The sequence below is a fragment of the Bos javanicus genome, chromosome 29 (genome assembly GCF_032452875.1).
Source record: "Bos javanicus breed banteng chromosome 29, ARS-OSU_banteng_1.0, whole genome shotgun sequence".
Lineage (NCBI taxonomy): Eukaryota > Metazoa > Chordata > Mammalia > Artiodactyla > Bovidae > Bos > Bos javanicus.
Genome location: NC_083896.1, coordinates 41,383,459 through 41,395,131, shown reverse-complemented (window position 1 = coordinate 41,395,131; position 11,673 = coordinate 41,383,459). Strand labels below are relative to the sequence as shown.

The following is an 11,673-nucleotide window of genomic DNA, read 5'->3' as shown; positions in this document are numbered from 1 at the left end:
GGTGATGATACTCCTTCCCCACTAAGTGCTTAGTGCAGCCTCAGAGGTACCTTGGCTTGTCACCCTAAAACAGGTCTGTTTCCCAGGCTGTTTCCTTTCATGCCCAGGGCAAGTGATTGGCACCTGGACCCCCTCAGTACTGAGTTCTGGAAAGATGGAGTGCTGGGTGGGTGGCTTGAGCTGCACCTGGGGAAGAACCGTTTCCTTCCTCATTTACATTACTACCCAGATTATGAATGGTGACGGGGCTTGAAATTTGGGTTCAGGGTTATAAGTCCATTCTCTTCATATTGGGTAAAAAATGTTCAGATCTGAGCACAGGTAAAGGACAACCCCTCATTTGAACTGTCAGCCCCTCCAGGGTGACAGGACTTGGCTGTGTTCTTCCTCAGCCCCTCCTCTGTTGCGGGTCCCGGAAGAGTGCCTCTTCTCTTATTAACAGCATCTCTGAGCTGCAAAGTGGTTTAATGAAAAAAGCCTCACTTTTACGGAGGGTTTCAGACCTGGGCTTGGGTTAGATGTACAATCTCTCCTCTAGAAAGCTGGAACAAAAGGAGCGTGGGACTCCGTCATCTCCACGCAGTTGCCACCCCAGTGATCGTCACACGACCAAGATGTGGGTCTGGCACGACCTCTACCAAATCACCATGGGGCAGGCGACCCGGAGGGAAACGCCTCTCGTGCCCCGCGAGATGCCGAGCTGGCAGCTCTGCCACGTAGCAGCAAGGGGCGGCTTTCCAGCCAGGACTCAGCGTTTCCGTGCGGTCTACCTCCACGTCCTGACTCGGATTGGTCATCCCCCAGTGCGCCGGCGCGAGTTTTTTCCGCGCTGGCCAGCAGGCCCCACCCACTTCTTTTTCCATTCAGCTGCTGCGGGATACCGAACTGTCGTGCGTAAGCCTTCTATGCCGTCCTCGCTTTCCGGCTGCTGTTTCTCCACGGCTCTCCCCTTCCCTCCTCCCTTCTCTCCCTGACGGCTTACTTTGCGGCAGCGCGGAGAGCCCCACCCCCTTTCTCTGCGGAATCACCATGGCGGCTGGGGTAAGTTTGCCGGCTCCGGCGATCCAGGTCATCCTATCCGACGCCATCCTCTGCCCGAGCGGGCTCAGCCGGCGTCAGAGGGGTTCTGCAGCTGAGTCGGGAACTGATCCGGGGTTTAGAGATCGTACTGTTCGAGAGTAGGGCCTCCAGGCCCCAGAGGGGAACTGAGGCTAGGGCTCTGGGAGGCCGAAGAGGTGAAAGGGTCTGGAGTAAAGGAGAAAACGGATGCCAGATTCTGGCAGTCTGGAGCTTGATAAAGCAGTTCGGGTTCATTGCCGCCTCGAGACGTGGGATCCGGGCAGGTTGGCAAAACTTTTGCGACCGTTTTGTGGGGCAACAGGAGGGACAGGGCGAAGAGGAGGGTCTTTATGGGCAGGTACGTCTGGCCACGGTTAAGGGTGGTCCGGCGGGGAGGTTTAGGAGCGAGAAGAGTCTCCGGACAGGGAAGTCAGGCCAATTGGACCTCTCTGGCCAGGTTAATAGAAGAGGAGAAGGCAACCCGGAGAACTCACTGCGGGACAGGACCGAAGAGATGGAATGCGTGACAAGAAATGAAAGGGTTTTTAGGGAGACCGAGTTGATTTAAGATGCCATTCGGTTCCCGTGGCTATTTGGAGGGGGCTCCGAAATGTCTTGGTCGATGTGTGTGTCTTGGAAACAAGGGTAATACTTCTGAAGGGTGAGCGGCTCAGCAGTAGAGTAGTGAGGCACTCGGGAACCATGAATGAATGAACAAGGGCTCTGGGAAGGGAGGGCTGTGTATTTGTCGGCAGATGGAGTCTGAGGGACTTAGAAGTTTTGTATTTCTTGGAAATATATTTGAGGGGAAGAGAATGCTTCTAGAGACGTCCTTAGAGAAGGTCAAATCTGTCAACAAGCTTTATTTAGCAGTCGGTGTGTAGTTCTGTCCTCGGTATTTCAGGGGACTCTGGTTACACTTGACAGCAGCCACGGAAGAACTAACTTGGTTCACCAGAGGGAGTGAGGTGAAACGGATCGGGGTTACTCAGGGAAGTCATTCCCTGGAAACATTTAGGACTGGGACCCTTCTAGTCATTAATGTGTTATTCCCCATCTTTTCCCCACAGACCCTGTACACATATCCTGAAAACTGGAGGGCCTTCAAGGCCCTCATTGCCGCTCAGTACAGCGGGGCTCAGGTCCGCGTGCTCTCCGCACCACCCCACTTCCATTTTGGCCAAACCAACCGCACCCCCGAATTTCTCCGTAAATTTCCTGCTGGCAAGGTGAGTAGGGAAGTGGAAGAGGGGCCTTTGGTCCTGAGAACCCAAGGAAAACGGAGAAACCATCACTCTGAAAATGGCTTCCATCTTTAAACGGGATCTTTTCATGTTATTTTTTTTCCCTACACTTCAGAGACTTAAAAAAAAAACTTTTTATTTTGAGATAATGGTGATTTATTTGTAGTAAAAAATAGTACAGAATTCTTCAGTGATTTCCTGTAAAAGACAAGCTTCGAGGCAGACTGAATGGATTTTGACTGATTTCAGTGCAAATGTCAATAGGTCAGATATCTGCTGTGAGTGAAGTTCTTGCCCCAAGAGGCTTACGGAGGTAGATAAATAACCATGCTAAGTCAAGTCCAGTGGAGTAGTACGTGGTAATGCTCTGGATAATATAGACAGCAGTAGAGGACTTGGTTTCTTGCCTTTTGCTTATTTGATTGAGGAATTATGTACAAATATCTAATAATATCTAAATTTGGGGGGTTTCTTATGTGAGTTCACATTGTAGGGGGTAGCAAGTTAGTCATGTAGTTTTGGTTCTTGAGTTTTAGATACTAAAGAGTTCGGTTAGCAAGGGATATTAGCCTTATATAAAAACTTCTATTCAAAACAGTTGCCTCCTGGACTTGACTAGTGAGAAACTGCTGTGTATTTTACTTTTGACTATTTTGTCACCAGGTTCCAGCCTTTGAGGGTGACGATGGATTCTGTGTGTTCGAGAGCAATGCCATTGCCTACTATGGTAATCTGCAGTGGCTGTGGGAGTGGGAGGATCTGGAGGTGGTGAGGCGTGGGGGAGGGTGGGGGAGCTGGAGTGGACAAAAAGAGGAATTTCCAGGCACCTGAACCGGTCTTGGCATAACCCCAGAGTTCTGACCTTCATGTTCTGCCTCTGCAGTGAGCAACGAGGAGCTGCGGGGAAGTACTCCCGAGGCAGCAGCACAGGTGGTGCAGTGGGTGAGCTTTGCTGATAGCGACATAGTGCCACCGGCCAGCACCTGGGTGTTCCCTACCTTGGGCATCATGCACCACAACAAGCAGGTGAGCCTTGGAGCTTGGGGGAGACCACAGGCTGGGGTGGCATCAGCTTCCTGAGCATCTGGGAGGAAGGAATAGGAAGGGCGATGCCAAGAACACCTAAATAGTTAAAACCTAATCTTTGGGATGTAAGCTGGGAGTGCTGGGGAGCGCTGGGCCGTTGATGGTAGCTGGACTCTTTGTCTAACAGACCCAGTGAAGGTGGGAGGTCTGAGTGGACAGACCAGAGATTTCTGCTGTAAAAAGATTGTATCAGATGGTAAGGGAGTATAGTTAGACCAGATGACCTCTAAGGTGACTTTTAAAATTCAAAGACGTATGACTATGATTAGTACAGTTTGCAATGAAGCCAGACTGCACCCTGAAGAAATTTAACATTGAGAGCTTCATTTGTGATACATTTGCAGCGAGCCAGGACTCAGTGGAATAGCTATTTTGGTTCTGTTATTGGGGGAGAAGGGCAGGGACAGGGCTTGCTACCCACCGCTGAGTCTGATCATTTTAAATCAATAGGCCACAGAGAATGCAAAGGAGGAGGTGAGGCGAATTCTGGGGCTGCTGGATGCTCACTTGAAGACGAGAACTTTTCTGGTGGGCGAACGCGTGACGCTGGCTGACATCACAGTTGTCTGCACCCTGTTGTGGCTTTACAAACAGGTGAAATTTATAAAGAATCTGGGTCGGGAGTGGGTAGGTGAGGGTTAGAAACAAAGTGACAAGTCTGCCAGGTTGCCTGTATTTTGCTGATGTGAGAGGGTCTGAGATAACAGCTAGTCCTTTTTTTTAAGTATTTGTTTATTTATCTAATTGTGCTACGTGTTAGCTGGGCATGCAGGATCTTTTTTTAATAGCTGTACTGGGTCTTCATTGCCTCCTGGGCTTTTCTCTAGCTGCGATGAGTGGGGGATCCTCTGCGTCATGGTGTGCAAGCCTCTCATAGCAGCGACTTCTCTTGTTGCGGCACGCAGGCTCTAGGGTGTGGGCTTCAGTAGTTGTAGCTTCCAGGCTCTAGAATAGTTGTAGCACAAGGGTATAGTTGTTCCGTGGCATGTGGGATCTTTGTGGATCAGGGCTTGAACTCTTGTGTCCTGCATTGGCAGGTGGATTCTTTACCACTGAGCCACCAGGGCAGCCCCATCAGCTAGTCTTAATTGAGGACCGCTGTTACTGGGAAACCGGGCTTGCCTCTTGAGGGGCGTTGAGCCAAAAAACTACCAGGCCAGAGATCAGGATAAAGAAGGATTTATTATTATTGCTTGTAGCAGGTAAGGAAAACACCAAGCATCTATCCTAACAGCAAAATTGGAAGTTTCAAGCTAAGGTGAAGGAAATGGAAACCCCCAATATTCTTGCCTGGGAAATCCCATGGACAGAGGAACCTGATGGGCTATAGTCCATAGGGTCATAAGACTCAAATGTGACTGAGCATGCACGCACACGCATTCTCATGAAGGGGCCTGGGTGGCTAATGGTTTGAACCTTAGTTGAAGTCATGAGGGTCAGAAAGTGCCATCATCATTGCCCCTTTGGTTCCAGTTGATCCGGTAGTTGAGGGCTTTAGGCTAATCTTATCACTGAAACAAGATTGGGAGTCTTTACTACTGATATAATATCTTTGCTGTTGTTAATTTTCTTTCTGTAGTTTTTTGTTCCTGTGATCTTTTATTCCTTTGATGGTTGATGGTTTAATCGCTAAGTTGTATCTGACTTTTGTGACCCCAGGGACTGTAGCCCACCAGGCTCCTTTGTCCATGGGATTCTCCAGGCAAGAATACTGGAGAGGGTTGCCATTCCCTTCTCCAGGATATCTTCCCGACCCAGGGATTGAACCCTTGTCTCGTGTGGCTCCTGCATTGCAGGCGAATTCTTTACCATTTAAGCCACCAGGGAAGCCCTTAAGATCATTCATTACTATAACCTGTTCAAAGACAAGTATTATAGCCAGGTTCAGGTCACAGAATGGCTTAGGCCAAAAATGACTTCTGTTATGTCGAGAAAGTCATGCCTGGTTCTCTTTTAACGTGGACCCCCAACCCCATCTTCTTACATCGCAACTGCTTCCCCTCCTGAGAAGTTCGGTATTCTTCTGTCGCCCGTAATTTCCGTTTGGCAGCTGTTATGTGTAGTTTGTTCCCATGTTTCTAGGGCAGCCTGTTTGTGTTTAGTTGTGAAGACAGAGTTGGGGTTGGGGCTTCAGCATTAGGATCTTTGGAGGCAGAACTTGGAATAGTTCTTGGCTTTAGTACTCATTGGCTGTTGAGGGAGGTAGGTGTTGGAGGGGGCTGTGTGTGTGAATTCCATTAGTCTTTTTCTCCGCATGGAATCTGTAAAACTAAGGTAGTAATAATCACCATTGAGGTTACTGGTTTAAAGAAGATGGCACATTGCTGGTTCTAAACAGCAGTCTTTGAACCGATGCTGGTCCAGAAGAGTAATGTGATAACTGCGAAGAAACAAGCACCTACTCTTGTCAGAGCCTGTGCCAGGGCCTAACGGGGACCATCTTAGTGAGTCTTTGTATGTTGTGTGGGCGAGAGAAATGTAGCCCGCCAAGGACATGTAGCTTGAGAGTCGTGGGGCAGGATTTGAGAACCAGCCCTACAGAGGTGGTGGTGGCGTGGCCCTGATTGCATTGTTTTCCCTCTGATCTTGGTAAATGGAAACAACGGTAAATGAATTTTTCATGAAGCTGAGTTTAAGGACTGTCGTTCTGAAATAAAACATTTTTTTTTGCTGTCAAATATTTACTTTCTGAACGTTGATGATACGTGTATTTCTCACGTATCACGCAGTTCATGTAGGTAGTTTTTGTTATTTATTTGGCAGAGGGAGTTGGTAGCCCTCTGTTGGTCCCAGCCTTTTCAGTTTTACTGACGCATGAAATTGTAGGTATGAAGTGGCTTTGTAAAAGGAGTAAGGGATGATTTCAGTATTCCTGCCAAGTCCATGCATAGTGAATGGACGGTGGGACCAGCATCCGTTAAACTGGATAGGGCTGCTAGAGAGAGACCAGTAAGGTAGGTAGGCATAGCCCTCCTGGGAAAGCTGGTGTCTGGGGGCTGAAAAGGAGCTGGAGCTTCAGTGTAGACAGAAGCATGGGGCTCTGGCTCTGGCTCAGACACATCAGGATGTTTCCTTCCACTGACTTCATGTCCATTCTCGCATCCTGACAGGTTCTGGAGCCTTCTTTCCGCCAGGCCTTCCCTAATACCAACCGCTGGTTCCTCACCTGCATTAACCAGCCCCAGTTCCGGGCTGTCTTGGGAGAGGTGAAACTCTGTGAGAAAATGGCCCAGTTTGATGGTAAGTCTGAGGTCCGGGGACATACGGGCAGGATCAGGGGACTGGTTTGCTCAGTCTTAACCCCTTGATTTCCTGTCGGGGTTTTGGGTTATTGGACGCACAGAACATAGGGCATCGTGTGTAGTAGCTAATCTTGTGTGACACTCTTACACATTGTTAATTCTTACATACCCATATGCTGGCACTCTTTTGTGTTAACACGTAGAGTCCTGGTGTGCATGTATTAGTTGCTGAGGGTTGCAGTCTTGGTCAGGGATGTACAGTGAACTGGCGGCAGGCACTGTAGCATCTGGATCCCTTACTTGGCCCCCTAGCAGTTTTCCTCCCTTTACTATGCTTGTACCTGGTTTGGGAGGGATGTGGAAAGAGGCCGGACACTGACTTTTCTCCCTCTCTTTTGCACCAGCTAAAAAGTTTGCAGAGAGCCAGCCTAAAAAGGACACCCCACGGAAGGAGAAAGGTTCTCGAGAAGAGAAGCTGAAGCCCCAGGCGGAGCGGAAGGAGGGCAAAGAGGAGAAGAAGGCGGCTGCCCCCGCTCCTGAGGAGGAGCTGGATGAATGTGAGCAGGCGCTGGCTGCCGAGCCGAAGGCCAAGGATCCCTTTGCCCATCTGCCCAAGAGGTATGGATGTTGGAGGGCTTGGGATTTTAGGTTGTCCATACAAAATTGAGTTGCTTATCAACAACAGATGGGTGAATTTTCAAAAAGCAAGTTTCTAGTGCATCTGGTATATGAGAATATCAGAACTTCTTTCTAGCAAAGAAAGCAGACGGGCCCAGAATTCAGTGTGGAGGTGACTTGCTCGTGACTTGTTTGGTCTTGGGTGCACTTGTCGAGATTTGAGATGGCTGGGAACTGGTACATCGAGGGGTGCAGGAAGGGTGAAGATGCAGAGAGCGCCTGGCATCGGCTCTGCTGGGCTGGCTTTGCTGAGGCAGCAGACACCGCATCAGTAGCCTTTGATTGTCTTTTTGCTGCACCAGCCTGTATCAGAATTGCTCACTAAGAGAAAGAATGATGACTATGGCTATATAGTGCTTGTCTGGTTGTTTCCCAGACGAAGGGAGTTAAACCCCTCAAGGAGAAAGAGGCAGATGAGGTGGATGAGTGTATAGGGTTCTTGGAAGAAAGAGTACAGTAGAGGGGAGATTTTTAGAATCATATCTTTCTTCAGCCACTGCTCTAAGTCACCTTATTAACGAGTTTCAAGCGATATGAGAAATGTCTTTTCTGTAGTCACATGACTTAGTTCTCTTTTCTGTTTTTCTTGCCCACTCACTCTGCCTTTCCCAAAGCCATCTGTCTTGTCACTAGTTGGGCCTTTGGGATGCAGGATTGTTTGACCTCCCCATTTTGTAGTGCTTTGTATATGGGATGAAGGAGCACACACTGGTGGTGGGCATAAGAAGTATGTGTGGTTATAAGCGACAAGCATGGTACTGGATAGTTGCTGTAAGAAACCGCTGCTTTCCAATTTGGGGACCAACTTGGGCTGTAGCTGAGATATCTTCCTCCCAAGCATGAAGTGGTTCCATACAAGAGGTTCCTGACACAGCTGCTCTTTAAAGATGTGTTTCTGAACCGTTCAGCACAAGATCAGGTCAGGAGTGAGCAGCATTTTTGGTATGTGATAACCAACCCAAACTATATGCTGTTGTAACAGATAGCTGGAGACATTCACATATTTTGGGTCTGTACACTGGGCAGAAAATAAATCAGGCAGTAAACATTAATAAATCTTTATTGAACTGTGCATTCTTTGTTACTGTTTTGGCATGTCTGTTCATACCTGTTGGTGGCATTACCGTGGTGCTCTCCTGAGCTGCCCAAATGCTTTACCCCAGGATTCTTAAAGGGGGTGTCTTCAAAGAGATAAGACTCAAATGAGTCCAGAGTTAACTTCAGTTATTTTAAGGCCTTTCAGCTAACTTGTTTCAGGAGCTGTTTAGAGCCTGTGTTCAGTTTAGGAGGAGAAATGGACACATGGTCATGAATAATAAAGTTCAGGAGGAAGTGAAAGAAAACTCCCCAGCTCCACTTTCTGAGGTGGTTGAGGCAGTAAAGCTCCTCAGATGAGGTCTCTGATGTGCATTTGGGAAGACCCTAGGACCTCTGGTTAAAAGACAGTTCTTGGCTACATTGTAACAGTGAGCAAGTCACACTACTTAACCGTATTTGTTTATAAAAGGAGGGACGGTAACAGTCTCTGACTCTAGAAGTTTGTTGACTTATTTATACTAATAATTGAACAAGTTAAACATTAAGAATAACGGTGTTTAAGAGATTTATGTCACGTTCGTGCAGTCGAAAATCATTTAGCCATTAAAACATTTGCAAGACATTCTCAGTAGCCAAGCAATGAACAAATTGTGTAAGGCACAGAGCTACATCTTTGGAACACCACCAGTGGGAAATACATTAAAATATTAAGGCATCACAAGTGATCTTCTTCAGTCAGCATCTGTTTTTATGATTGGAAAGGACAGAACGGAAGCCCTGCTCACCATGGTGGGAGACACCTCCTGTTCTGACCCTGGCATCCTTGGTGTCTGTCCCCTTGCTAGATTGCTTCAGAGACCACCTGGGGGGTTTTTAGCACCTGAACTTGTTTCTGGGCAGAGGAACTAAAGGACGCGGTTGTAGGATTTGGCATGGCGGCCCTTTGAAAACATTCATCTCTTACATTGCTGTCATATTATAGTGTGTGTAACCCGAAGAGGCCTGTGTGATGGGGGTGGGGGTGTGGGCAGCGACTTGGGTGAGTCAGGAACCAAGTGTGACTCATGGAGAGGAGCCCTGGGAGGGGCCAGACAGGAAAAAAGAGGAGTTCTCACTGTGAGCCTCCACCAGGGGGCAGCAGCTCCCACATCTTTCTTGGGGCAGATGGCCCTGGGGCCCTCCTGGGCCCCACCCACCCCGGGCCTTGCATACCCTGGGCCTAGCTGCCCTGGCCCCCTCTCCTACCCCTCAGCTCTCCTCCCTTGAGGAGATATGCATCTGCCAGTCCAGTGACTTCCTGTAAAGCAGTATGTTGGAGTGAAACGCCCTTAGCTTCTTTCAGCCTGGCGACATCTGTTGCCTCAGTAGGACCTTCCCCACCTTGACTTCTTGCTTTATTCCCTCCGTGCAGTACCTTTGTGTTGGATGAATTTAAGCGCAAGTACTCCAACGAGGATACGCTCTCCGTGGCGCTGCCGTACTTTTGGGATCACTTTGATAAGGATGGCTGGTCCCTGTGGTACTCTGAGTATCGCTTCCCTGAAGAGCTCACCCAGACCTTCATGAGTTGCAACCTCATCACTGGTGAGAAGATGGCTCTGGGGGGAGGAAGGGAGGCCACGGTAGTGGGCGATGTGATTTCAAAGGCTGAATGTTCTTATTCCCCTTTAGGAATGTTCCAGCGATTGGACAAACTGAGGAAGAATGCCTTTGCCAGTGTCATTCTCTTTGGAACCAACAATAGCAGCTCCATTTCTGGGGTCTGGGTCTTTCGAGGCCAGGAGCTTGCTTTTCCGGTGAGGAAGGTGCAGGGAAGGTGGGGCAAGGATTTGGGAAATGCACTCATATTCCTGAGTCAGAGGGCGCCCTGGAGAGTTCAAGGAATGTGTCCATGAAAGAGCAGTCATGTTCACAGGCGTCCCGGGCTCTGATGATGGGTGTCTGAGCTGGAAGTAACAGGTATGGGACAGTGTCTGATAACCTGACCACATGCTTCTTACCTGACTTTTTCTCCCCAGCTGAGTCCAGATTGGCAGGTGGACTACGAGTCATACACATGGCGGAAACTGGATCCCGGCAGCGAGGAGACCCAGACGCTGGTTCGAGAATACTTCTGCTGGGAAGGGGCCTTCCAGCATGTGGGCAAAGCCTTCAATCAGGGCAAGATCTTCAAGTGAATACCTCTTGCCATCGCCCAGCTGCCTGCACCTGCCCTTCGGGGAGAATGGGGGTCATTAAAGGAAACTGAACATTGAACCCTTCCCTGTGCTGCCTCCTTTGTGGGTGATGGCTTCTTCAGAGGGGAGTAGATGTGTTGGAGCAGGGTTCTGTCTGTGCCTGCAGGACCTCCCTGCGCAGGAGAGAAGTCTTCAGAAGAGCAGAGAGGCCGCTCCTCAGTTTTTGTTCTACTGCGTTGCTTCTTCCATGATGACCATCTTCTAGCCTAGCTGGGAAAGATTGGATGTAGTTAGGAGGTGGTGACACGGGGCTTTGTAACTACCTAATTCCAGACCCTCCCCTGTGACGGGGGAGAGTACCTGCTGGTGGGGTGAGAGCGCAGCACGCACAGCCACTTAACATGACTCCCAGCAGCCATTCCCAAGGATCAGAGTTTTAACACTTCAGACCAACAAGACAAGGCACAGACTCCTTGGAACAGATAACTGGCCTATGGGCCCAACTTGGCAGCGGATCGTCTCTGGGGTATCCCTACTTTCTCACAAGGAAGTGGGGTTCCAAGATTTAAGTAACTTGCCTGTGATCACATGTTTTAGGTCGTGGAGGCAGAATTTTGAACCCAGTGGGTGTCCCTGGATCCTGTAGCATAAACACACCCTGCTGCTTCCTGGAATGTAGAGCAGTCATAAATGCCATTTAACAACCCTGCTCAGACCAGTGCTGGTTGTTTTTTTTTTTTTCCTTTGAGCTTAATTTTTATTACACCCTTTTCAGAGATAACTTGCCCTTCTCTGATGGTCTTTTCTGTCTTGTAAAAAGCCTTATGGATCTCCCTGTAAATTTAACAGCTCAGGTGAAGTTGGAAACCTGGTTTGGTTCACATTTTGAGGCATATGCAGAAAGTCTTGAGTCTGGTCTCCAGGTTATAGGTAACTGGTTATTTTTTCCATTCCTGTTAGTCCAGGCACAAAGAAGGGGATTCTTGGCTAGAGAGGGGAACACAGTGATCTCTCCTGGTACAGGTGGGTACCTGGTACTGGTGGGTATGGGCTGGTAGCTTTATAAGACCTTGACTGCAGTTGGGGTTCTGTGAATAAATGATTGGGAACGTTGTGATTTGGAATCCAGCTGGGTGGGGATGGGTTGAT

The 11,673-nt window shown here is 48.8% G+C and overlaps 1 protein-coding gene across 1 annotated transcript; it reads left to right on the top strand.

The window, feature by feature from the left end:
- The first annotated feature begins 697 nt into the window (after positions 1 to 697).
- On the top strand, positions 698 to 10,603 carry EEF1G (eukaryotic translation elongation factor 1 gamma). The gene is made up of 10 exons (XM_061406655.1): positions 698 to 1,041; positions 2,130 to 2,288; positions 2,967 to 3,030; positions 3,187 to 3,329; positions 3,840 to 3,983; positions 6,500 to 6,629; positions 7,036 to 7,249; positions 9,759 to 9,931; positions 10,019 to 10,143; positions 10,366 to 10,603. Exons 1-10 carry the CDS (start codon positions 1,030 to 1,032, stop codon positions 10,522 to 10,524), a joined length of 1,323 nt encoding a protein of 440 aa, XP_061262639.1. The 5' UTR covers positions 698 to 1,029; the 3' UTR covers positions 10,525 to 10,603.
- Positions 10,604 to 11,673: the final 1,070 nt, after the last annotated feature.

What these genes read in the sequence shown, in the direction of transcription:
- EEF1G (XM_061406655.1), top strand. An exon ending in TCATGCACCACAACAAGCAG is followed by an intron (nt 3,330 to 3,839) that starts GTGAGCCTTGGA and finishes TTAAATCAATAG; the next exon opens with GCCACAGAGAATGCAAAGGA. An exon ending in GAAAATGGCCCAGTTTGATG is followed by an intron (nt 6,630 to 7,035) that starts GTAAGTCTGAGG and finishes CTTTTGCACCAG; the next exon opens with CTAAAAAGTTTGCAGAGAGC.